Source organism: Lucilia cuprina, chromosome 3 (assembly GCF_022045245.1).
Source record: "Lucilia cuprina isolate Lc7/37 chromosome 3, ASM2204524v1, whole genome shotgun sequence".
NCBI classification, from domain to species: Eukaryota; Metazoa; Arthropoda; class Insecta; order Diptera; family Calliphoridae; genus Lucilia; species Lucilia cuprina.
The window spans coordinates 21,905,427-21,931,939 of NC_060951.1; the positions used below are offsets into that span (position 1 = coordinate 21,905,427).

Sequence of the window (26,513 nt, forward strand, 5' to 3'; positions counted from 1 at the left end):
AAACCCTTCCATTAACGTTTTTATAGTGCTTTCTGTCACTATTGCTTGAACATGTAGTCCATCTCCGTTTAAAATCTACCACACTTTTGTACACCTTTTTTGTACTCTTCAATTCTCTTTAAACAAGAGCCCAATATCTCTCCACTGGGCCTTAGCTCCGGGCAGTTTGGAGGATTTGCCTCTCTTGGTACAAGAACAATAATGTGGTATTTGTACCAAGAGAGGCAAATCCTCCAAACTGCCCGGAGCTAAGGCCAGTGGAGAGATATTGGGCTCTTGTTAAAAGAGAATTGAAGAGTACAAAAAAGGTGTCCAAAAGTGTGGTAGATTTTAAACGGAGATGGACTACATGTTCAAGCAAAGTGACAGAAAGCACTATAAAAACGTTAATGGAAGGGTTTCCGAAAAGGGTTCAAAATTTCATCACTAGTGATTAAAACTATAAAAATATTTTTTTTTGTAAATTGTAATAATAATTTGAATCAAATAAAAAAATAAAACTGTAAGTTTAGTGGTTTCTTTTTTATAAACATATATGTATGTTAAGAATTTTTCGATCTCACTCCTTATGTATATTGAAAACAAAAAAATATAATTTATTTGTTGTTTTCAATATATTTGTAAGAATGTCAATTCATTTAAGAACATCTCATTGGGGTTTTATGGACAACAGACCTGTTTCACACTGGGAAACTTTTGATTTTGTGTGTGAGAGAAAGATATGGTAGATATTTCCTTCTCTTTCTCTCACATACAAAAATCAAAAGTTTCCCAAAAAAGTTTCCTAGTGTGAACCAGGTCTAAGTGAATAAAACTTATCTGTTCATAAATCCCCATGAGATCTTCTAAACATTTTAAAATTAGTTTAACAAAGTTTCAAAAAACTGAAACTTTTTTGACCGTAGATAACAACACTAACGGAAAAAACTCTTACTCGAGTAAAAAATGTTTTTTATACATTTTCTGAACATTTTACTGACAACGTTGTAAGATCTAACAACCGTGTTTCACTTCTTTTAGACATTTTTGAATATTTTTCTGCCAACATTGTAAGATTTGACAACCGTGTATACATATGTAGCTATAACTGTAGTTTCATAATTATGGTCAATTATGTGTACTCTTTTATTTGCTATCAAAAAGTAATTGATTTGAATAAAACATCTGGTGTTTTCATCGAGCATATAAAATTCAAAAATAACAGTTTGCGATCGGTTTTGAATTGTATTCTCCCCCCTAATAAAAAAAACCCATGCCCCTGAACTGTAGTTGAAAAATTCAGCTGTTGTAAACATTCCAACGATCAAAGCTTATCAGCATATGTTAAAGCTTTTTTGAGAAAAGCTTATATATTGGAAGAGAACGTGTTTCAGTTTTGCAAACAAAAAAATAATTAGTAATCGCGCGATCGCGAAAATAAACGGACCATAATCATTAAAGTAAATTAGAAAAGGTTTTAAAAATATTAAACAAAAAATAAAACACCTTTTCTATTCATAAGATTTAAAAATAATTTAACAAAAAAATTACCTGCATAAACAAAATTAAAAAAATGTCACAGTAAGTAATAAATAACAAAAACTAATGCACTAATTAATAGTTTAATAATTTATTAATTATTAACAAAATATCTTAACCCAAAAAAAATCAAGGTTAATAATAACACACAATCGAAAATAAAAGTGTAATATAAAATAATTGTAATTAGATTTTACAAAAAATTATTGTATGTTTTACTTAAAAATAGAAAAGCCGATATAGCCTTGATTGGTTTGGCCGTTATGGGTCAAAATTTGATCTTGAATATGGACTCAAAGGGATTTGTTGTCTGTGCCTACAATCGTACAGTAGATAAGGTAAAATATGATTAAAGATGATTTGATCTTTTTTAATAGTTATCAAACTTATGTTTTACTTTTCTTAAACAGGTGGATCACTTTCTAAAGAATGAAGCTAAAGGTACAAATATTATTGGTGCCACGTCTTTGGCCGATATGGTAAATAAATTGAAAAGTCCACGCAAAGTTATGTTATTGGTAAAGGGTAAGTGTCAATGCAATGTCATTTAGTTTTTTTGTCAATAATTGTTAAAAAAAATGCAAGTTCAAACGATCGGTCGTCAGCATGGAGAAAGAAGTGATGAGAAAGAAACAGAAAAAAATGATTAAAAAGCTACATTTTCATTAAAACACACACATTAATATTTATAATTTCATTATCTATCGTATTACCTTTTGCTAATTCTCCTCACCATCCTCCCCTTTACGACAACAAACGAGTTACAATATCACATCTACACTACTCACATGCTCATACTACATGTAGTGTAAACACTAGACGAAATAGTTATAAGGTATGGAGTATTGTTCATTTTAATATTGTTTTTTTTCGTGTTTCTGATAACGGGTCCAAGTTTGTTGATAGATTTTGGCAAATAATAATAAAACTTTCAGATTTTTAAATGAAATTGAATTTTGGTTTTCAATACTTTCGAAATAAAATTAGTTTTATAGAAAATAGGTTTAAGTCAAATTCGGTATTATTCCGAATATTATGTACATATGTTTATAGAACGATTTTAATTAATCAAAGACATTTTGTGAATATTTTTGAAAGATTAAAAATGTTATGCTAAAGATTTTTTATCATACTGATGTATGTATATTAGACCGACTCACTATGTATGAAAAGCAAAAACGTGTTTTTTACCCCTCAATATTTTCCTTGCTTTGTTTTATGATGATTCCCAAAATATTTTAAGTCTAGTGAAGGCCGTTCGCAAGCTGGACCAAATTAAAAAAAGGTGCATTGGAATTATTTTTTTCCATTATGGGGTATCGTTTGAAAGGGGCTTTAAAGCCGCGTTCAATAATGCACAATTCAGCAAATTTTGCAGACCACTGGAATTGGCTTCAAACCCCCCTTTTGAATGATATAGAAATTACAAAAAATTAACTTAAAAGGGACTTTTTTGTAAGCGGTCCAGCTCACGAACGGTCATTGATAGACTAGAAATATTTTGGGAACCATTATAAAACATTATATTACATAAAATTTTAAGAAAATTTAAAAATTTTTGTTTTTTTAGAAAATTAATTTTTTATTTAAAGAAATAATTCAAACTAATTTGTAAAAGTTTACCACAAATCAGATTTTTGTATTTTTCGAAAGATTTAAATAGATTCTTAAAAACCTCAATGATTTTCCGTTTTGTATTATTTTCTTTATAAACATATGTATGTAAATGTCCAATTTACAATCGATCTCGTATTGTTGTTCGTTATACAAATGTTTCAAATAAAATGTTTGAAACAACAAGAAAAGAGTAATCAATTTCGATTCACTACTATACAACACAGATTGTAAATAAAACAATAAATTGTTCATTTATTTTTAAATTAATTATTAACCTTATAATTATTTCACATTGTATACATTATTACAAATCGTGTATTGCAAAACTTTTAAAGTTGATTTTTTTGTTTGAATTTAAAGGGTGAAGGGTAAAATATTTTGTTCCCTATTCAATCGTCAGATTTTTTTATAACGTTAAATATCGCGCTGTACATTAAACAATGACTGTCAATAAATACAATTGTTGTGAATTTTAAGTTTTGTTTTTAAGTTTACCAACTTTAAATTGAAATGTTTTTAAAAATGTGCATATAATGCTTTTACTAATTACTAACTTAAATTAATACTTCAAACTTTCTTTAATTAAAGTACTTGTTTACTATAAAATTAAAATCGTATGTCGTTTTATGCGTAAAAATGAATTATTTTCAAAAATAAATGTTTCTAACGAAATGTGCCAAAAAAAAAAATACTTTAAATATTAAATAGTTCTAAAATCGGGAAGATATTACATTTAGGATCACAACAAAACATCCCACAACTAATCAACCAACGACCAACAACAGTGGTATTCATATTAGTTGATTTTCTATGCTACCGGTGAAAAACATTATCTATCATTTAACATACTTTCTAATTCAGTACAAGCATTAATACAATATCAAATGAGTCAAGTTCAAGATAAACATGATCACGCTTAATTTCAAGTTCGCTATTAAAACTGGATGAAAAAGTAATATAAAAAACCTTGTTACTCATAGACACTTGTTCTTACAATCTAATTTCCATTCACTAACATTTAAAATGTTTGCAATCATAATGTATTTCTTTTAAAATTTATTTCTAGCTGGACAAGCCGTTGATAGTTTCATACAACAACTTGTGCCCTTGTTATCTCCCGGTGATGTTATCATTGATGGTGGTAACTCAGAGTACTTGGATACCGCCCGACGTTGTGATGAATTGAAAGAGAAGGGTATACTTTTTGTGGGTTCTGGTGTCAGTGGTGGAGAAGAAGGAGCCCGTTATGGTCCCTCCCTAATGCCAGGTGGTCATCCAGAGGCCTGGCCTTTAATTAAACCGATATTCCAAGCCATTTGTGCCAAGGCTGATGGTCAGCCCTGCTGCGATTGGGTAGGTGAAGGTGGTGCTGGTCATTTTGTAAAAATGGTCCACAATGGCATTGAATATGGTGATATGCAATTGATATGCGAGGCTTATCATATCATGACCAGTTTGGGTATGAAACCAGATGAAATTGCACAGGAATTCGATAAATGGAATCGCGAAGAATTGGATTCATTCCTAATTGAAATCACAGCAGATATCTTGAAATATAAGGATACTAAGGGTCATCTATTGGAACGTATTCGTGATACAGCTGGTCAAAAAGGTACCGGCAAATGGACAGCCATAGCTGCTCTTCAATATGGCATTCCGGTGACTTTGATTGGTGAAGCTGTATTTTCTCGCTGTTTGTCAGCTCTTAAAGATGAACGTGTGGCTGCCAGTAAACAACTACATGGTCCTAAAACATCCATAAAGGTGGACAACTTGAAGGTGTTCCTAAATCACCTTAAACATGCCCTTTACTGTTCGAAAATTGTCTCATATGCCCAGGGTTTCATGCTGATGCGTGAAGCCGCCAATGTCAACAAATGGAACTTAAATTATGGTGGCATCGCTTTAATGTGGAGAGGTGGTTGTATTATCAGAAGGTAATTTTTGTTATTTAATTAAAAGTTTAATAGCTTTAATCATCGTTTACTACTTCTTTTTATAGTGTTTTCTTGGGAAATATCAAGGATGCTTATGATAGCAATCCTAAGTTATCGAATTTACTATTAGATCCTTTCTTCAAGAAGGCCATAGAAACTGGTCAAGCTTCGTGGCGTGAAGTGGTATCGAAGGCCTTTTTGTGGGGAGTACCAGTACCTGCTTTATCAACAGCTTTATCTTTCTATGATGGTTATCGTTCCGAAAGATTACCAGCCAATCTTTTGCAAGCACAAAGAGATTATTTCGGAGCCCACACCTATGAACTTTTGGGTGAGGAGGGTAAATTTGTACACACTAATTGGACTGGAACTGGTGGTAATGTGTCGGCTAGTACCTATGATGCATAGATCACTTCTAGAGCATTCACTCAATCGAATAGAAATTATGGCAAACAGTCAAAAAATGTATTTTCATTCCAATGTATTTAATTATCATACATTATCTACTAAACGCTCGTAATCTTACATTTCTTAATTTACTTAATCTTATATTTCTTTTGGGTTTCAACAATTGTTATTAGTTATTTGTATTTGATATTAAATTATACAAAAAAATGGTTAAAATTTAAACATTGTATACGTTTTTGTTTGTATTTATTGGTATCTTAACTTTAGGTTTTAACAATTTTGCTTCCTTTTTATTTTTTCTATTTATTTTAATGCCTAAAATGCAAAAAAGATAAACAAGAAAGAATTTAAATAGTTTGTATTAACTATTTCATGGCGCAGGTTTGTGTAACAAATATTTATTCGCTTTCCAATTGACTAATCATCTGAGGGGCGTAAAGTTGGTTTCTTTTCAATTACAAGTTTTTCAGTGGTGTACAAGTGACCAATTATTGCCTAAAATAGAAAAGTAGGAAAAATTTATTAGTTGTATTGAAAAGGCCGAAATTGTACTAACTTTGATTACTTTTTACTACACAGTCCTTAAATAAAACTTGTGTTTATATAATATTTTCCATATATCGTCATATGAAATCCAAAAAGCCCTAAGTTACAAAAAAAATCTAGATCGACTTTTAAATTTTACACTCTTTCATATCATATGACGAGATTTTTTAAAAATCTAGTCATAGCTTTTTAAAAATTAGTTTTCTATAAAATAAAAAACAAGCTTTTTGATATTTTTTAAGAATATACTAAACTAAATTTTCATGCCCGGAGTTTTACGTGCGTATATAACACCACAATAAGGGTTAACTCTTGAATCAAAACATTTCTGAAACTTTTAAAAGCTAAAACATAAATATTTTCGCTCTTGAGCAAACAATATCAGTATTTCAGACAAAGGGCAGTGTCACACGTTCAATATACATATATTGTGATATTTGTTGTATTGTGATATGTATTGAACGTGTAGCATGTAACATTGACGGATCGTGTTCCGTATAAGGGCACTGGCACACGTTCAATATATATCGTGATATTTGCTGTATTATGATATGTATTGAAGGTGTAGCATGTAATATTGACGGGTCGTGTTCCATATCACAGAAAACCCCAATTTTCTGAAATCCAAAATTCGTATCAATATTTATAATGGATCACGTGATAAATATTGAACGTGTAGCATGTTTTGAAATATAGATTACGATACATTTGTAAATTTCGGAAAAATAAATATAATAAAACAAATAAAAATGAAATATCGTTTGAAAAGTTGATAAAAAATATAAAAGAAAATTACTTTTTTCTATATTTGTGTTATTTCGGGATTTTCGCGGCATTTGTTTAATCATCCGATATTCCAAATACTGACTTAAAAAATATTGAACGTGTAGCATACCCGACGTCCATTTAAATGTGTCGTGATAGTACCCTTGATCAATTTGGATCACGACGCATTTAAATAGATTGATGAATACGATACATTTGTAAAATTCGGAAAAAAAATATAATAAAACAAATAAAAATGAAATATCGTTTGAAAAGTTGTTAAAAAATATAAAAGAAAATTACTTTTTTTCTATATTTGTGTTATTTCGGGATTTTCGCGGCATTTGTTTAATCATCCGCAGACCCGTATACCATAAAATATTCCAAATACTGACGTAAAAAATATTGAACGTATTCATCAATCTATTTAAATGCGTCGTGATCCAAATTGATCAAGGGTACTATCACGGCGCATTTAAATGGATTGATGAATACGTCGGGTATGCTACACGTTCAAAACGAAAATGGTCTGTACCAGCATTAAAACTCAATAGCTTTCTAAAATTTAAAGGGCCTGTACAGGTTGCACTAAGTAAGCTGAAATCGTAAAGGCTGCTGATTTTTATTTGTTTATTTAAAAAGTGCTTGGGTTGTGTCAAAAAAAATATATATTTTTTAAGCAATTTACAGTGAGGGTCCTCATACTTTCTCAAGTTTTTCATTTATTAGCAAGCGTTTTTGCTTACAAATTCGATCGCAACCATCCGATTTCCAATCGAGCAAAGATTGTCAACTCAGCAATAGCTGTATCAACAGGAAGCTTTAACATTTATAAAGAAAGAAGACAGAATCTAATTATTCTCCTAATTGGTCGCTGTAGTTTGTCCTACTTTTTAACCTACATATGTATTTAACTATCAAACTATCTAATGGACAGTAATCAATAATCTCTGTTAATATTTATTAACATACCTGTCGGCGTATCATTTCTAGACTTTGTTTACCATGCATGATCTCCTGATCAATTTTATCAAAATCGTTTATTGTTTTATTAGCACGGAATGTGTCACGTATTTTTCGGAACGCATACATTCTGAAAACACAAAAACATAATATATACTTAACAAATGGGAATGCATTAAAAATCGGGGTCTTATATGATTACCTGAAATTATATGACGGCAATTTTTCAGCCTCGCGTAACAATTGGCGGTATAGGAAAACAGCTTGACGACGTGTGGACATTGTTTCAGATTTCTGTATAATAATATTGCAGTTTTTAAAGAGATGTAATTTTATATTTTTGCCGAATTTATAATGCACGGATCATTTACCGCATTGGTTAAGTGATGAAATATAGTAGATGAATGAAAGAAATTAAAAAAAGAAGAACACATAAAAACACAAGACAGCTGTTCGTATAAAAACAAATTAGGGTTCTAAGTTGAAACAAAAGTCGACCTTTCGATTTTTTGTAATATAATGAAAGTCGACTTTACAAATGATAAATTTAAATTTGTTGGTGTTCAATTTTGTTTAAAGTCATTTTATAGAAATTGTCCTCCTTTTCACAGACAATTCCGCAGATTCGACTTGTGAAAATTCTTGTATAAAAAATATAATTTTATTAAAATTTTATATCTGTAATTTAACACATGGAAACAGAAGTCACATTGTATTTTTTAGCAGGTTTGTGTCTTAGCTTAAAAAAGTACTGCCAAGTTATTAAAAATTTGGTTACTTTTTATTCTTATTTATATAAGGATGATTGTAATAGATTATTTATGTAAACAACTCTATTACAATTACCGTTGTATTGGTATTTATTTTTTTGCATTGTTATTGTAACCACCATATGTTTGCTTGTTACGTTGTTTTTTTACTGTAAGTATAACAGTAAAAAAACTGAATGACACTAATAGAACAATAAAAAAATATAGAAACACACTCACACACATCAACATGTACTTGAAAAATTGATTTTTACGCAAAGTGAAAGAAAAAGTGAAAAGTTAAGTAAAAATAGTGAAATAAATTCGAAAAAATCATATAATGCTAATATTTGAAGCAATTTTATAAATATGAATACAACGGACTGTGAGAAAATTGAATGTAAGCTGGGAAAAGAGTTAAATTTTCAAGGAAATTTCGATGCGAATTTTGATGAATTAAATAAAGATGAGGGACAGGCGGAGATGTCAATTAACAAGGTTGACACGTTTAAAGCTAGTGAAAAACAAGCAAAAGACCTCGAAAATTTTAATGTTAGAGAAGAATTCGCTTTGCAAACATTTAACAGCTGCGATGAAAAAATCAAGGAAAATGTATTTGGCAGTCTCGCTAACATCAATACAACAAACACATCCTCAGACGCCCCCGCAAATTTCACACATATAGAGACGTTAAAAACCACACAACCCACATGTAGTACAGCTTTAGTGTTTACACCAGCCGAGGAGCAAAAACTACCACCATTAACAACACAGTTAGATGCAATGACAGAAATAAATGGCGAGGATGAAGGCGAGGGAGATTTCGATGATGGTTTACAACCTTTAAGTGAACGTTGGTCACCTTTGGGTGCAAATTATGATGATGCTGTGACCCCCTCATCTGAACTTTTAAGTCCAGAGTCTGAGCTGGAACTGTTGAGTTCTGACAGTCAGGATAAACATGATTTTCATCAGCACAGCGATGAGTCTGCTGAAATGTTACGTTTGAAGGGTTTAGAAGATGAGCAAGAAATGCTTACCTCTTCCCTAATGGCACTCACCTCCCATTTTGCACATGTCCAGCTAAGAGTACGTCAAATTGTTGAGGCACCAGCCAACGAACGTGACCAGTTATTAAAAGATCTAGAAGAATTTGCTTTTCAAGGCATACCCGAGCCTCCTTCAGCCAAAACAACTGCCACCTTCCGAAGTGGTTCATCTTCGGCTAATAATCACAATGGTGAAGATAACGCTAGCAATGCGATCAGAGAACAACAGCAGTTTGAGCTCATAGACCATTTAAAGAACCAACTAACAGAATTGGAAAAAATTGCTTATGAATCGGGTGCACCCGTACTGCCTCAACATATTCTGTTAGAGAAACAGAAAATCATTATTGATGAACTAAAACATAAACTAAATTTTAAAGTTGATGAGCATAAGTTGCCTGAATTAACGGCTGAAGAATTAAAATCTCAAGTCGATAACGCTATTGGGGAATTTGTGGGTCCTCTTAAGATGAAGGAGCAATTGGTAGCACAATTGAAAACTCAAATCACAGATCTGGAACGTTTTATTGCTTTTTTACAGTGCGACACCGATGAGAGTAAAATGAAAACTTTGAATAGCAGTGAAAAGTTTTGTGAAGCATACAATAGTTATGCTGCGAAAAAGAAAAAAGAATCTAATAAATCATTAGCAGATGGCGCGAAAATTAAAGATAATGCTAATATGGATGGTTCAAGTGCATCGAATTCCGAAATAGAGTTAAATAAGAATGCAAATTCAGGTGATACACTAAGGGTGAGAGAAAGTCTTCATAGTAAAGCACATGGTCTAATGGATAAGGCATCATTACTGATGCAGATGTTTGCCACCACTCATTTTGGCTCGAAACAAGAGCAATTTCAAAAGAATACTTTAAAGAAAACTCATAAAGGAAATCACTGGGGGTATGTAAAATATATGAAAAATAGATTAAAATGAGTGTAGATTACTTTAGATTCTTAGCTTTGAGATTTAAAAGCACTAAGAAAGGATTTTTGAGTTAAAGATTGAATTTAACTGTGAGTGTAACATAAAAATAAATTAAAACCAATAATTTTATCAAAATTTACAAAGGTAGACTTTCAAAGAACTGATCTGCTCTAAAATTGAAGTTAATTATAAATATCATAGTAAGATTGTTATAAACAGGGAATCCGCAAATATGATTTGAAAAATGCAGTGAAAAGCTCGAAATATGCTTTTAAAATTAGACTCTAAATATACATTTTCTGTTTATATTTCAATATTCGAATTTTATTGCTATATTCGTATTATTAAGTCAGTAATAATCATTAAAGTCATTATAAATTTTAGTAGAGAGATTTTGACTCGCATGAAACTTGTTTGAATGATATATATAATCGTGCTTTTAAAGCTGTTATGCTCGTTAAAAAAGTCCGAAAAAGTGGACCTATTGCCCATTTTCAATACCAAACCTTAGCAATAGATAATATTTATGCGAAATTTCAACTGTCTAGCTCCTCCCGTGTGGTCCCTATCGTGATTTTAACAGATGGACGGACATGGCTAGATCGTCTTATATTTTTTTAAAGCCCAGATTATATATACATTTATGAGTCTATGACCGATATTTCGATCGATTAACCCCATTTTTTCGATGCTGGGTATAAAAAATAGAGCGGAAAACATCAAAATATGCACTAAAAAAGTGAAATATGCTCTAAAAACTCGCAAATATGCCCTAAATATGCCTCAAAAGTAAACCCATGCTAAATTATGCTCTTATTGGTAAATTTGAAAAAATGGGCTCTAACAAATCGATGCCAAAATTGAAACGTGTAAATATATTATTATCAAAAAAACATGCATTTGCATATTTTGGTTTCCCTGGTTATAAATATATATGGGGAGTAAGTTATTAGTTTGCTCCACATTAGGCAAAATAAACTTTTTTTGCTTTCATAGAAATTACATATGTTTGTTGCTTTGTTTTAATCATCATAATGATCTTAAAGTTTATAATAAACAGTGATCGACAAACACTGTTTATTATAAACTAGATTTCGACCATAATAATTTGTTCTTAATTTCAGTGACTTGCGAGCTCAACTAGAAGTGGATATACAAGAGGTTGCATCATTAGCGGCCACATTAAGTTTCGATCGAGAAAAACTTTCCAAACTACGCAAAGCTATGAAAAAATCAAAAACATTTGCAGACACTGAAGAAGCTGCGTTGAAAAATGGCATTATAACAACAATCCCTCCATCGTGCAGTCGAAATCGTTCCAAAATGTCACAAACGAATCAACAAAAGCAACTTAAACCCTATACTGTTTCTTCCGGTTCTGATGATGAGGATTTCGATGCATACGATTACTACGATTGGCAACAGCAGAACAATCGACGTATGGTACAATGCGCCCGGATCCGAGGCGATACCATCAATACTCTAAGCAAAGAGTTAACAACAGCTGTGCGGAAAAACTTTGCTATGACTTTATTGAAGCTGATGCAACATGGTCTAAGAGTTGAATCAATACCCCCTGTAACTTCAAGTCTTATAGTTCCCTTTATGCGCTGCCTTAATCCGTCCCCAGTTTTTGTAGCCGAACACAGCTATCGTGCACGCGACTTTGATGCATCTTCATTTATGTCTTCAACAGCCTCATTTGGCTACGAGGATACCGAGGGAATAGATGCCAGTAATAATTGGTCTACTGATGGAGGTGGTGGATTTTTTAGCACTGGCAGCACGCGACCTATGCATGCTTGGGAATTGATATTGGAGTATTATTATCTTAAACATGGCGATGAATATAATAACACTCCGGCACGTAAACTATCACAAAGTTTCAATTTGGATATTGTCAATTCGCAGGTGGTGACTTCAAAACAAAATTTGCTTAGTGTAGTGGGAAGCATTATTGCTATGCATCGTCCCTATAAACGGAGTTATAATGCCCATTTCAAGGCATTTGTTTGCGCTGGACTAAAGTCAGTTGATTTTATTGTCTTCTATATGTTGTTAAATTAACTTTTTATAATCTTTTTTTTGTACTTTTAGTTGTCATCAACTAGTGGAGTGGTTGAATCTAATATTTAGTTGCACCGATCTAATTGAAAATTACTATACAAATTCCAGTTATGTTGCCTGCACTGGTTTTCGCGATGCCCTACGTTCTATTGATACATTGTCAAAATATGATTTTGACTTACCCGTCGATTTGGCCATACGACATTTTCGTAATCTCTAAAGGATTTTAAGGATACACATACTTATATACAAACACATAACAATTTAGACTAGACATACACACATCTGGAGTACACTTGGAAAAATATTAAATGATTTTGAATTATTTATACTAATTAGTTTAAAATATTAATGTGGTCTACTTTATACTGTCAAACACAATTGATACCATGTGTGTATGTCTGTATTTATTAAAAAATATAAATAAAAAATCTAGTCATATTTCAAATTATTTTTATGTAAATTTTATCTTTCTAACTTATATGTATTGTACACATAACTAACCTTATTGACATTAAATAATTTTTCTATCCATTTATGTATTTAATCGTATGTATAGTAGCTAATTTATGCTCCCTCCCTCCTTTTTCCCTTTAACATTTATAAATATAATATTATACATTAAAATACAACAAAAAATATAAAAATTAACTAAAAATAAAAAATATATATCATTATTGAAATGTTAACCAATAATAAATAGAATTTTTTATAATAACTTTCTAAGGCGATTTCTAAAAAGTTCTGATTCTATAATGTATTAGTACATATGTAAATATTTCTAAAATTTAATCAAAATCGGTATCTAATTCAAGCATTTAATATATATTCTTATATTTTGTTGTGCAATTACATAATTATTTATTTAAAATAATGATCATTGACAGTATTGAAAAAGTGAAATTATATTAGTGCATTCATCACATAAATGACTTGTAAAAATTGACTTTTTCTTACATTTTTCCATATTCATTCTACCAAACTTTAGTACATGAAGCCATTAGCAGATGCATTTTTTTCCAAACCTTGACATTGGAAGCTTATATTTGAGTATAAATATTGAATAGTGAAAGTGAAAATGCAACAGTTGGAGTTTCGAATTCGTTTGGAGTTCACAAAATATTAAACATTTTAAGAAACTAAATGCTTATAAATTTTGAACGTGGTTTATTAATTGGTGTAAGTAAATTTTTATTGTTATTAACAAATCCGAAAAGCATATTGTGTTGAGATCATTTTTTTTTTAAATATTTAGATATAAATAAAATAATGAGTGAATAGTATTTGGTAATTACAAAAACAAAATATTCATTAATATAATTTTTTTAAAAAGTGTTTCTGTTTATTTAAGTAATGTGAAAGTTAGAAATAATAATATATAATTTCATTGCAAAACAAATTCATGAGTTACAAACGGCTCACATCCCACTAAACTACCAAACATTTTATAAAGGGAAACCTACGCTTTCGAAAAAAATAAATTAATAAAAAACAAGGACCGTATTTTAACACTTTTAAAACAATCTTTTAGTATTTTTCGTTATTAAAAAACAAAAGTTTAAAAAAAATATTTTTCATTTATATCAAGTGGATTTAATTAAACTTAACCCTCAATTGAGTACTCAATTAGTTAATTTTGTTTGCACACATTTATACAAAGACGTCACGAGCAAAAAAAATATTTCTATCTCTTTCAACACAAGTTTCACACAATTTTTTTAGATGTAGTTTATGCACAAGTTTGACAAAAGCTACGAAACCTCTGATTTTAGGCTTTTTAAACGTAAAAGATGACACCTCTGTACACTTTGTCACGGGGTGTACAGAGACGTCACGAGCAAAAAGCTATTTTCCTCTCTTTCGCACAAAACGAATTCAATGATTTTTTTTAGCTGTATTTTATATACCTCTTCTCACAAAACAATTTCAAAATCAAATAAAAGCTGATTTTAGACTTTTTCAAATGACAAAAGTGACATCTCTGTATACTTTGTGACTTTGTGTTTTTAGCGCAAAATGAAGATGGTTTAAACTTCAGCAAGAAATGCAAAAATGTTACATTAATTTTACATTTAATTAATCCTTTACTCAAAAACATCAAAGGGGGTTAACATCAGAATCAGTTTATTTTTAGATTAACTAATCTGATTATTAATTGGCATTTAATTGCCAGCTCAAAAACCCGCTTCTGAAGTATGTGCCTACGTACATATATACATATATCATAGGAGACAATTTTCGTTTGTTGACAAGATTTACTTAGATATTCTTAATTGCAAACAAAACAAAATAGTTCTAAGTATTTTTGTATCTAATATAACATTATTTAAAATACCTCTTATACTTTATTTCTCAGGTGATTACTTTAATTTTAAAAATATGTGAATGTAGTACCGTGACTCATGAAGAAGGATCAAAGGTTCGCCGTAGTATAATTGATCCTTATGCTCCGCCACCGTTTGCTCCATTCGGGGCAATACCTCCATTCGGAGCATTTCCTCCATTCGGTGGCCTACCACCTTTTGGAGGTTTCTTTCCACCGTTTCCACCACCCTTTCCTCCACCGCCATTTCCACCTCCATTTGGGGGAGCATTTCCTCCGCCATTAGGGCCACCTTTACCTTTGGCACCACCGCCAGTTTTACCCTCGCCATTTCCATCGCCTTTCCCATTGCCATTTTATCCTCCAGGCCCGCCATTCGGAGCACCTTTTGGTTATCCATTTCCTCCACTAGCTTATCCATATCCACCGCCAGCACCGGCTCCAGCCCCACCACCGCCGCCTCCGCCACCTCCTGCTCCAGCGCCAATTATTCTGCCAGCTCATACTGCGGCCACATTAAGTGTAGCTTCATTGTTACACGCTTTGATTGCTAAAAAGTTCTATCCTCCTGTTGTACCATTTCCTGTGCCCAGACCCGTACCATTTCCCGTCACCGTTAAGGTAAAACAAATATCTCCATTGATTTCAATATAAGATATGCAAGATTATTTATTTTTATACGTATATTTGAAGGTACCTGTCCCGGTTTCCGTGGAGAAACCTCAACACCATGTCACCATTTTAAAGCCCGCTAATCATAATGATGAACCCGTTATTCACGAAGAACCTTATCACGAAATCAACAATGAATGGCATTCTTCGCCACCAAATGATTGGAGTTCATCTCCACCGGAGGACATAAGTTCACATTGATATCGAAGCACAATTGAACATTTTAAAGATATTTATTTATTTTCTAATTAATATTTATTTCAACATTATTATTATGTTAATATTTAAAATAAAGTTAAATTAAATTTATTAGAAATTCATATTTTTAAGAGCTTATCGGGGACACATGGCATGTTTGCCACCATCGATTGGCACACAAGCACCAGTGATGAAGCTAGCTTTACTGCTGCCTAAAAATGCTATAGTTTCTGCAACTTCATACACATTACCCACTCTACCCATGGCATGTGTGTCTTTGCAACGCTCCAAATACTGAGCATATTCCTCCACTGACATGCCACCGCGTTTATGGATATCAGTAACAACCACACCGGGATTAACTGAATTAACACGCACATTTTTGGGAGCTAGTTCTAGGGAAACACATTTTGTAAATTGATCAAGAGCTGCTTTGGAAACGCCATAACTTAAAGCTCCTGCAAATGAACGTAGACCAGCTACACTTGAAACGTTTATTATGCTACCTTGACTTTTGATCAAAAGAGGCCCAGCCAATTTGGTCAATATGAATACAGCGCGCAAATTTGTGTTTAATATGCGATCAAATTGCTCCACATCAATGTCAAGTAGACCACCAGAAGCTAATATACCCGCATTGTTGACTAAAACGTCTAAACGCTGAAATTTGGAAACAGTTTCATTGATAATTTTTTCCGCTTCTGTAGTGACATCGGCAACAATGGGCAAACAGTTTACTTTAGCGTTGACATCTTTGCATTTTATTTCGGTAGCTTTAAGATTTTCGACATTACGACCCACTATAACTACATTGGCACCATATTTAGCAAAAGTTTCAGCTGTTGCAGCTCCAATACCTGAACTAGCACCAGTAATTAATACAACTTTTCCGGTGAAATCCATTTTATCAAATAAATTTTACTAATTAAATTGTAATTTCTAGAACCAGTTAAGTCAGTAGTTATATTCTATAAATCGAATAAAATAAATACTACTAACATGTTATTAATTTTGATTGTTAAGTTCTCATTGATAAGATAACGCTCTCAATATGAGTGATTTTATTGATTGCTAAAAAATACCGTTATTCATGTTCCATTTACGAGGGTCTGTTGTAAAATATTAACAAATGTGTGGTGATATTGAAGCAAATAATAATTGAAAGTGGAAGAAATCCTATTATTATATTATCGATAATGAAAAGTTATTGAGTTTTTGATGATAAGATAAATTCATCAGTTAATAAACGTAGACTTGGTAATAAATACGATCTATCGAAATAAACTAAGTATTTGCCTTTCGGCCAGCTATCTCTTATATTGCCTGATTTACATGAACTTTTTTTACTTTACAGTAACCATGTTCCTGTTATATCTAATGCCTGAAAACGACTATAAAAACTCATACAGGCCAATATTACTCGTGTAACCTTCTGAGACAGCTGAGTCTCTTTTTTAAACCATATACATTAAATACAATTGTCATTCAAAACTTAAAATGCTAAAACGAACTCATAGGACGATTCCAATTGTCGCAAGACTTCAACACTAATTAAAGATATCCTACTAGATACGATTATCAATATTATAATGAGGTAGACCGTGAACATATGAAATTACTACTTTTACCCTTATTGACCAGTTGATAACCTTAATGATCTGTTGAATTGTTTTCTTAAAAAACATATTCATTTTCGCCAGCAGTTATCATCAACGAAGTCCTAACCTTGTCAAATACGCTTTACATAACTTTGTGCAGATGAAAATTAAGGTACTCCCAGTCAAATAACTCATGTTTTCGCTATCAAAACAATTTCCTTCTAGATCCCACTGTTATGTCAGAATAAACCTTCGAATAGAACATGCAAAACTCATGATTATCGTTTATAAACACTAGACACAGAAAACAATTATAATAATCATGCCTAATGGTACCATGAAGCTTTCGGATTTGATTTGAAAAGATCTGAATTTATCATAATTTTTAGGTCTAAACCCCGATGTATGTATATAAATTCTGAAACAAATGAAACAGAATGAAAATGAAGTTGTAAGTAGTGCTGCTAAGAGCTTCAGAAAAAGACAACGCTTTTCCGCCTCTTCATTTCCATAGTAGTTCCATCCGTCGACCCAACCTTAGCAGATCATTAATGGTTATCGACCAAAGTTTTTTAATTCCTATGTGTATGTATATCGAAATTTAGGTATACTCTTTCCATAAAGTTTTTATGGACAGCAGAGTTGCCCAAATCAATTTTTATATAGGTCTTATATCAATCATTAACTTTAAAGTTTCCAAATCTGAAAGTTTTTCTAAATTTTCGTATAGTGAGTGTTTAAAAGTATAATACAAATTTAAAATTTTACCATTTTTAAAACTATATAAGATAACGGAAAAGGGCAAACTGATAAATTAAAAGGCGAAATTAAGCCTTAAAATTGCATAATGAGAACGGGGTATTAGTTAGGGTTGAGATTAAGTGTAATAGAATACAGGGACAGGATTGAGTAATATGAATTTTCTGTTTGGGAAAAGTTTACATAAAAAAGAAAATGATTTCAATGGTATATTTTGTAGAAATTTAAAGATTGTGATTTTATTTTTTAAAGTTAATATATTATTAATTATCTTATATAAATCTTATTTAATTAAACATTTTTTTTCATAAAAGGTATGGATATATTTACATTTAAGTATCACACATAATAATATTTATTTATACGAATTAAACTATATTGGAAATAAATTATTGAAAATCTTTTTTTATTTAAGCTCGATTTTCTTTGTACTTGGCAGTAAAGCAGACAAAATAGCACCAACTGGAAATAAAAAATAAATTAATAAAACTGTATGTAATATGTTATAAATAAATTTGAAAACTTACTATACATTACAGCACCGACCATTACAAATGGTGGAATACAGCCGAACGACATGAAAACCGGAAATAGTACATTACCCGTAATGGAACCCATACGACCAAACATCATTGATAGTGAAACAATCATAGTTCTGAAATTGAAATATGATTTTAAAACTAAGAATCGAACTATTAGTATGACAAGTACCTTAATGAAGTTGGAAACAAATTAACCGATGTTCCGATAGCCGATGTTGAAGAAATACTTCCCATACAAACGTATAATGAAGATATAATGAGTGTCGTTAATGCCGATGAGGACCAGAAAAGAGCAATACCACTTGTGCCAGCAATTAAGAGACCAAAAACTGTAAATTTTTTATTATAATCTATAAATGTTGAATAAAATATTAGTTATTAGTTTCATATACCTTGTATGCGTTTATTGCCTAAAGCATTGATAAGCGAACCGGCGACTAAATAAGCAACAAATCCTGTTACAGCCACAATAATATTATTTGTATAAGTCGCAGGTGTAATTACCTTGATGAAAGAAATTGCTTTAAAATAGTGTTTTGACATGACTATTAACATTTCTTACCACAACACAACTTTCGACAGGATTCTGAACCGTTTGTACCATTTGTGTCTTATTGACACTATATTCTAAAATGGAACACATGCTGGTGGCTTCACTCGATATTTGTTCATATTCATGTAATGATGCGAATAGCTGAGGTAACCATAAACGTATGGTATTTTGTCTGAAATAATATAATGTATAGTGGGGCAATTCAAATATATTTTGCTAATGTTTTCAATATGAAATAAAAAAGAAATGTTCATTCGCATTATGGAAAACTGGTCCGAAACCAACTGGATGAACATAAGATTACATTTATTGAATGTATACACTTACCCTAATAATATAAAAAAGTTCAAAACATTCACAATTATGCACATTCCCAAATAAGGCTTAAAGAAAAGCGGCTTAAAACCAGTAGGCACTTTAAGTTTTGTATATTGTATATTGTTGATGGTATTCGATTTTTGGTCCTTATCAGTTTTGGCAGTAGTGATAGCAGCTTCAATTGTTGCTATACTAATATTATCTGCTGGATCAGAGTCTTTGTGGTTGGGATTTTCATTGACAAGATGTTTGATCTATAATAAGTGAGGAAAAATAATTAATATTGAATAAGCAATAAATATACAACATTTTTCGGGTCAAGACCACCTTTGTCGATATATTTTAAGTCGAAATTGTGTGTTTTTCATAAGAATTTATACCAAAATCATATGGAGGGGTCGACAAGAAATCATAAAACAACTTTTGTTAAAAAAAATTTACTCACTGGATAATTTTCTGCTGGTTGTCCTTTATTAATAGCAAATATTTTTTGGAAAACTTTTAAAGCTTCCGCATTTCTACCTTGTGACATTAAAAATCGTGGGCTTTCGGGAAATAATGTTAAAAGAATACCACTTAAAAGACTTGGTAGACAACAAATAGCAAAATAAACTTGCCAGGAATGAACTAAAAACAATCACATTAGAAAGCATATCATTTTAATTTTTAGAAATACTTACAGTTCATACTAAACACTCGGAAATTCCATTCATTTGGCAAAATTAATAATGCTAAAACCGGTAGCAAAATAGAGGCCATAGAAAACATTATACCTATTAACATCATAATACGGGGCCTGTGTTCAGTACCATGGAATTCTGTCAAATATGACATCAGTACAGCGAATGGTCCACACATACTAGTTTCGGTAGAGACAAGATTTTACACAAACAAAGTTGTTGTAGAAACATCTACACATGGAACATTAATTGAAACTTACACAAGACCACCAAAGAATTTCGAAATCATTAATTGTGTAACATTTTGACTCATGGCTCCACAAAGAACACAAATGACATCCATCAGGTAACCAAACACCAATAGTTTCTTTCGGCCTTTCTTGTCAGATAGATAACCCCAACCAATGGCCGATATTATCATACCTGTAAATTAAATATATATAATTGGATATCGTAAGTAGTGTCGTGAGTAGTTTAGATACATAAATATAAAAATGGAAAATACATTAAAAATTAAGGGCCATAAGTTAATCGAGAACGTGATTCTTATGCTATGTATACACGATTGTTATTTTTATAGTCGGGCGAGACCGAACATATAATACCCTTAATAAAGCATTTAAGATGAATAGCTATTTGCCTCAGATATACATACTAAAGCCGTTTATTGTTGAATAAAATTGTGGAATTGTGGTTCAGTTGTATGGGGGCTAGGTTAAATAATGGACCGATGGAAACCATTTTTAACAAGCTTCGTCTACGGTACCATAAAATAATTATTTCCAAAATCGCAATCTGTAGTTTGTAAACCTTTTACAAGCACTGTTGGAGGGTTCAGTACCATGGGGTTAGGTGAAATAATGGACCGATCTATTCTCAATAGGCTTCGTCCCTAGGACAATAGAAGATCATATACCATCATGCGACCTGTAGTTTGATTACAATGTTTTCATGGACGGACATAACTAAATCGACTCAGAAAATGATTCTGGTATACTTTAAGGTGGGTATAGGACCAATATTATAGTGCGTTACAAACATCAGCACAAACCCAATATACCCTCCCCACTAAAGTGGTGTAGTGTATAAATAGCTAAAGTATTGCTAATATGAAAACTGGAAAATTTTTTTAAGAATTAAACGATTATCAAGTATTAAAATTTAGACGTCGAATTTGGTAAAGAAAAAGTTGAAGTTTTGTTTAAGAATTCCGAAATGAATATTTTTTCTAAATTTTTTGGAGCTACCACAATACGTTGTCATAAAAACACTTCAAAGTATAACATTTATCACCAATTCAAAAGGAACACTAAGTGGGCTTTTGTTTTAAATCTGTCTATTTCGCTTATAAGTTTTGAGAATCACTTTAGTAGTTAAAAGGACATTACTTCTATGACAAGCTTACAGGCCTTTTCAACACTTCCATAGAATAAATCCTATTTCCTTTTCGTTACTTTGGAAGTTCCTTTTTTGCTGGAAAGCAATAATAAAATAAGTTGGCGAATGTTTTCTTACCACAATAAGTTATGGCATTAAGGATGCCTTTATCAAGAAGATTCAAATTTAAATCGCATTCTGCACTGGGAAGGATATAGGATATAACGGCCGTTTCAACAACTGAAGCCATTGCGGCCGGACATGCTACCAGCAATAAAAATATATTGAAACGTCCAAAACCCGCAGTTGATATAGCTTTTTCGAAATCAGCTGGTGTTTTATCATCTTCGAGTGATCGAGCTTTATGATCGCCCTTATCTACAAAAGAAAAAACAAAAATATTTTTATTTAAAAATTCCAATTACCAAAAGAGAAAAAGTCATTCCATCTGAATAATATTTACCATTTTCAGCTGTATTTGTTATTATTCCCACCATTTTTATCGCCTTCTATTTTCACACAGTTTTCTTTGATAAATATCCTAATGCTGACTTCCTGAATGACCTTTTCCAATTATATGATTTTTTTTTAAATTATTTCCTAAAACCACATTTTAACTCCAATAGTTTAAATTGGTCAAATTCCTTTTTCCATTGAGAAGCTATACTTTTGCGCTTGTAGTCTAACAACTTACTAACTTTGGTTGCAGGTTGGTGTATCTATTCTTAAAATGTTTTGTCTAGTAAAATTATCTTAAATCTTGTAAATTATCCCACTAAATTTAAGAATTAAACATGAAATGATAAAGTGTGAAAATTCGATTGCATCGAATTTCTAACACCCTTTTTTAGTTTTTCTTTTTAATAAAAAATTAATTCATATTTTTTAATGTTATAAAATTATATTTGTTCGTCTTTATTTTTAAATAAAGCAGATAGTCAGTCAATTGAAAATTTCAAAAATCTAAGTACAACCTGCATATATTTAAAGTATTCTAAAATTGTTACTAAACCAGGTCACAAACTTATAACGAATCTCTACTAGTAGGGTGCATAATAAATAGAGACAAAATGCTGTGATAAATTCGCAAATATTTGACGTTTGTTTTAACTGTTCGTATCACTGTATAAACAAATAGGAATAGAAAATGATTTATATCCCATCCATACAATTGAGTGAGTGAGTTTCATCATATTATTTTTATACGTTTATTTTTATGATGATCCCCCAACAACAGGGAGTTTGACAGTTATCTAAATTGATCGTGAGAGGAAACCTTTTTTACACGCTGTTTATGTCGTGAATTTTCTTAAAATAACAACTTTTTTCATTAATAATTCTTTAATTGTGTCATGACTGACAAAATCTCATTTCTTATCAAAATTGTTTGCACTTTAGAGCCTTCAGATCATCATAACAGTAGCTGATTTAAAGTGAAATTCATGTAAATATACATACATACATGCATACATACATATGTATGTATGTACATAAGTTCGGTTGGTATTTTTGACGCAGCAAATATTTAATGACGATTTTCAAATTACGAGGCAATACAATGGCAATGCAAGCATGCAAGTTTAAATATTCTACTTCTAAATTTTTATTAAATTTATGATTTGTAAAATTGAAATACCTTTTTGAATGTGCAATTGTTAAATTAGTAGAAAACAAAGATATCGTTTTGAGACAAAATTACAAGAAACATTTTCGTACTTTGAACCTTTTTTATGGTCAAGCGGAACATTAGATCAAAGACAGATAAATCTAAACTGGAAGAAAAAACTTGTCTGGTTATATGCATTGTAAAAACAGAAACCGAAATGTACTACCGCCGGTCTAATCACAACACATAAATTGGTTTATGGATATGGAACCAATAGAGGTTAACAGTTTAAAACTAAAACCAAATTGGACTGAAAGACATCCATAGCCAAATACACTTCCGAAAACTATGCGAAATCTAGGTACCAGATCATTTGGCAGTAAAAGAGAAAATGTACTTGTTATTAAGAGAAACAATATGACCGAATTAATTAAGCACCGAATAAAGTAAAGAATTTCCTATTAAAATCCTATGGGAAGACTCCATTAACAATTAAAATATGCAGTGATCATAATATGTAAATTTGGTAAAGCGATTTTGGTTCTTATATTTATAAGAGTAATGAGCGTTTAATTAGAAAGCTATCCAAAACGGCCAACAATATAATTACTGGGTGCATAAAAAATTTCGTTATTACTATTAAAATGTTTTCAGAGGAGCTGGACCAAATTAAAAAAAGAAAAATTTTTAAATTTTTGTTTTATTTTGAAACAAAATATCCAATATGGGGTATAGTTTGGAAGGGGTTTTAAAGCCGCGTCAAATGATGTATTAAATAACCGTCTGTTCATAATTGTCATATTCCAAAATATTTAAAATTATTAGGTTTTGCAAATTTTGAACACTACTAGACTTGGCTTCAAAAAAAAAAACATTCAAATGATACCACATATTTTTTTTATTTGGTTTAAGAAATATGTACTGAGAAATTTAAAAAAAAAACTAAAACTGAACTTTTTCGTAAGAGGTCCAGCTCACGAACGGAAATCGAAAGACAATAAATATATCGGGAACCATTACAAAACATAACAAAGATTATTTAAATTATTTGACATGAAAAATCGTGTACCCCATACAACATTTTCTTCAAAACTATCCAGCTCACGAATGGACAACACTTAACCGAAAATATTTTAGATAACATTATATTATACTAGCTAAATGTACCCGGCGTTGCTCGGGTTTTCTTCGATTCTTACAGATATTATATAGCTCTTGTTAGTTATGAGGATAAAAATTAAAATGGTCATAAATTATTACTCATGTTGATTAGAGGGTTTTTAATGACTTTTTGTTTTTGAAGTTCGAAATTTCGATTTGGTCATCATTATTTCCAAAAAAAAAAACATTGTGTAAGCTAATATTAAGTTTAAGAAAAAAATAATAGTGCAAAAATGGTAGTTATACAGTTGATAAATCTAACTGGATTTTTTGAATAAAAAAAGGTGGATTTATCTAATATATGTATGTTTGTAGGGCAATATCCCTAATTCATAAAACAAAACCATAATAATTTGTTGTAAAATAAATTTGATTTATTTTTCTTTTTGCCGAAGGATGTCAAATATTTTTAAAGTGTGTAGAAATAGTAAATAAGATAAAAGTTATTTAACTAAAATATCGTACACTTGCAATAGCATACACGTGCAAAAAAAAACATTTAAATTTTATTAATTATTTATTAAAACTTTCTAGCTATACCCAGTGTGCTTCGCTACCCTCATCGTAATGGAATAAAATAAATATCATTATTGTAAATGTATATATATCTGCAATATCAAAAATTCCCCTTTTAGAGAACTCTTTAAGTTTGATTTTATGATTCTAGTCTCAATATTACAGAAAATTAGAAAAAACAGTTGAAGAACGAAAAAGTACCAGTCAGTGCCTTTTTATATATTTTCATTAAATCAGGATGACGCATGTTTAATTTTCAACCAGAAACCAAAAAAATCGCATAATGATTTTTATACAATCAGCTACTTACATGTCCAATTTAATGTTTTTAGGTTCAATATTATACAAAAATTCGAAAAGTATTAGTAAAAGAACAAAAAAGTACCAGAGTATGCTTTTTCAATTTTCGTTCAATTGGGATACTGCGTGTTTAATTTTATGTTTGTATATTCAATATTTTAGAAAGCTCTAAAAGTACCAGTACCAGTGAAGTACGAAAAAGTACCAAAGGACCTATTTTATTTAATTTCATGTTCCTAAGTTCAATATTATAGAAAATTCAAAAATATTCCAGTTTAAATTTTCATTCACTCAAGTCCCTGATTGCTTTTATAGATTCTAATTAACTCCGGACTCCACATGCTTAATTTCATGTTTCTAGGATCAATATTATAAAAAAACACAAAAAGTGTTTTTTTATAATATTAAATGAAATTAAATAAACGAACGAAAAAGTACCAAAAAGTGCCCTTTTATAGGTTCTCACTTAAAAATAGGCTCTAAACGCTTAATTTCATGATTCTAGGTTCAATATTATTCAAAATTCAAAATGCACCTTTTAAAGAACGGAAAAGTACCAAAAAGTCCCCTTTTATAGGTCCTCACTTAATCCGGGCTCTACGTGCTTAATTTCACGTTTCTAGGTTCAATATTATACAAAAAATCCAAAAAGTACCTTTTGAAGAACGAAAAGTCCCCTTTTATTTATTATTTTATAGATTCTCATTTACTCCGGGCTCTACATGCTTAATTTCATGTTTCTAGGTTAAATTTTATAGAAAACTCAAAAAGTACCTTTTGTAGAACGAAACAGTACCAAAAAGTCCCCTTTTATAGATTCCCATTTACTCCGGGCTCTACATGCTTAATTTCATTTTTCTAGGTTAAATTTTATAGAAAACTCAAAAAGTACCTTTTGTAGAACTAAAAAGTACCAAAAAGTCCGCTTTTATAGATTCTTATTTACTACGTGCTCTACATGCTTAATTTCATGTTTCTAGGTTCAATATTATAGAAAATTAAAAAAGTACCAGTCGAAGTACGAAAAAGTACCAAAAAGACCCCTTTTTTTAGATTCTCACTTACTTCGGGCTCTACATGCTTAATTTCATGCTTCTAGGTTTAATTTTAAAGAAAACTCAAAAAAATACCTGTGTAGAACGAAAAAGTACTGAATAGTCTCTTTATTATTAATTTCATGTTTCGATTTCAATACCAAAGAAAACTCAAAAACTACCAGATGGAGAATGAAAAAGTACCAAAAAATATCACTTGTTACCGGGTTTCCAAATAGCACCTCATTAGCATATTTAGTGTTTCTAAATCTAAAAATTTTATCTAAATTGGATCATTGTGTTTGAATAAAATCAAATTTCCAGTTTTT

The 26,513-nt window shown here is 30.9% G+C and overlaps 6 protein-coding genes across 6 annotated transcripts; 3 read left to right on the top strand and 3 right to left on the bottom strand.

The window, feature by feature from the left end:
* Positions 1-1,400: 1,400 nt before the first annotated feature.
* LOC111675160 (6-phosphogluconate dehydrogenase, decarboxylating) lies at positions 1,401-5,709 on the top strand. Its single transcript, XM_023435906.2, has 5 exons — positions 1,401-1,560; positions 1,748-1,856; positions 1,929-2,043; positions 4,202-5,072; positions 5,138-5,709. The coding sequence occupies exons 1-5, from the start codon at positions 1,553-1,555 to the stop codon at positions 5,478-5,480; spliced, it is 1,446 nt and encodes a 481-aa protein (XP_023291674.1). The 5' UTR covers positions 1,401-1,552; the 3' UTR covers positions 5,481-5,709.
* On the bottom strand, positions 5,691-8,161 carry LOC111675161 (protein bcn92). The gene is made up of 3 exons (XM_023435907.2): positions 7,957-8,161; positions 7,764-7,884; positions 5,691-5,975 (listed from the first exon to the last, which is right to left on the bottom strand). Exons 1-3 carry the CDS (start codon positions 8,034-8,036, stop codon positions 5,898-5,900), a joined length of 279 nt encoding a protein of 92 aa, XP_023291675.1. The 5' UTR covers positions 8,037-8,161; the 3' UTR covers positions 5,691-5,897.
* Positions 8,162-8,752: 591 nt separating this feature from the next.
* LOC111675147 (RUN domain-containing protein 1) lies at positions 8,753-13,257 on the top strand. The gene is made up of 3 exons (XM_023435891.2): positions 8,753-10,455; positions 11,605-12,507; positions 12,578-13,257. The coding sequence occupies exons 1-3, from the start codon at positions 8,873-8,875 to the stop codon at positions 12,765-12,767; spliced, it is 2,676 nt and encodes an 891-aa protein (XP_023291659.1). The 5' UTR covers positions 8,753-8,872; the 3' UTR covers positions 12,768-13,257.
* Positions 13,258-13,464: 207 nt separating this feature from the next.
* Positions 13,465-15,851, top strand: LOC111675155 (leucine-rich repeat extensin-like protein 3). The gene is made up of 3 exons (XM_023435900.2): positions 13,465-13,726; positions 14,904-15,491; positions 15,564-15,851. The coding sequence occupies exons 1-3, from the start codon at positions 13,691-13,693 to the stop codon at positions 15,741-15,743; spliced, it is 804 nt and encodes a 267-aa protein (XP_023291668.2). The 5' UTR covers positions 13,465-13,690; the 3' UTR covers positions 15,744-15,851.
* Positions 15,852-15,875: 24 nt separating this feature from the next.
* Positions 15,876-16,764, bottom strand: LOC111675142 (3-oxoacyl-[acyl-carrier-protein] reductase FabG). The gene has a single exon (XM_023435884.2). It carries the CDS (start codon positions 16,641-16,643, stop codon positions 15,876-15,878), a length of 768 nt encoding a protein of 255 aa, XP_023291652.1. The 5' UTR covers positions 16,644-16,764.
* Positions 16,765-18,417: 1,653 nt separating this feature from the next.
* On the bottom strand, positions 18,418-22,927 carry LOC111675144 (organic cation/carnitine transporter 7). The gene is made up of 11 exons (XM_023435886.2): positions 22,031-22,927; positions 21,706-21,945; positions 20,451-20,613; positions 20,191-20,369; positions 19,956-20,137; positions 19,520-19,764; positions 19,202-19,364; positions 19,032-19,143; positions 18,809-18,968; positions 18,625-18,752; positions 18,418-18,559 (listed from the first exon to the last, which is right to left on the bottom strand). The coding sequence occupies exons 1-11, from the start codon at positions 22,062-22,064 to the stop codon at positions 18,504-18,506; spliced, it is 1,662 nt and encodes a 553-aa protein (XP_023291654.1). The 5' UTR covers positions 22,065-22,927; the 3' UTR covers positions 18,418-18,503.
* Between the last annotated feature and the right edge of the window lie 3,586 nt (positions 22,928-26,513).

Bases quoted from the DNA above. Each gene is read 5' to 3' on its own strand.
- LOC111675160 (XM_023435906.2), top strand. The intron at 1,857-1,928 runs GTAAAATATGAT...TTTCTTAAACAG, and splicing joins ACAATCGTACAGTAGATAAG to GTGGATCACTTTCTAAAGAA. The intron at 5,073-5,137 runs GTAATTTTTGTT...TTCTTTTTATAG, and splicing joins GGTGGTTGTATTATCAGAAG to TGTTTTCTTGGGAAATATCA.
- LOC111675161 (XM_023435907.2), bottom strand. From the start codon at position 8,036: ATGTCCACACGTCGTCAAGCTGTTTTCCTATACCGCCAATTGTTACGC. The intron at 7,885-7,956 runs GTAATCATATAA...TTGTGTTTTCAG, and splicing joins TTGCCGTCATATAATTTCAG to AATGTATGCGTTCCGAAAAA. The intron at 5,976-7,763 runs GTATGTTAATAA...TTTCTATTTTAG, and splicing joins TAGAAATGATACGCCGACAG to GCAATAATTGGTCACTTGTA.
- LOC111675147 (XM_023435891.2), top strand. From the start codon at position 8,873: ATGAATACAACGGACTGTGAGAAAATTGAATGTAAGCTGGGAAAAGAG. The intron at 10,456-11,604 runs GTATGTAAAATA...TCTTAATTTCAG, and splicing joins CATAAAGGAAATCACTGGGG to TGACTTGCGAGCTCAACTAG. The intron at 12,508-12,577 runs GTCAGTTGATTT...TTGTACTTTTAG, and splicing joins TTTGTTTGCGCTGGACTAAA to TTGTCATCAACTAGTGGAGT.
- LOC111675155 (XM_023435900.2), top strand. From the start codon at position 13,691: ATGCTTATAAATTTTGAACGTGGTTTATTAATTGGT. The intron at 13,727-14,903 runs GTAAGTAAATTT...TTTATTTCTCAG, and splicing joins AACGTGGTTTATTAATTGGT to GTGATTACTTTAATTTTAAA. The intron at 15,492-15,563 runs GTAAAACAAATA...GTATATTTGAAG, and splicing joins CATTTCCCGTCACCGTTAAG to GTACCTGTCCCGGTTTCCGT.
- LOC111675142 (XM_023435884.2), bottom strand. From the start codon at position 16,643: ATGGATTTCACCGGAAAAGTTGTATTAATTACTGGTGCTAGTTCAGGT.
- LOC111675144 (XM_023435886.2), bottom strand. From the start codon at position 22,064: ATGGTGGGAATAATAACAAATACAGCTGAAAATG. The intron at 20,614-21,705 runs GTAAGAAAACAT...TTTAATTTACAG, and splicing joins TAATGCCATAACTTATTGTG to GTATGATAATATCGGCCATT. The intron at 19,365-19,519 runs GTAAGTGTATAC...ATATTATTTCAG, and splicing joins AACTTTTTTATATTATTAGG to ACAAAATACCATACGTTTAT.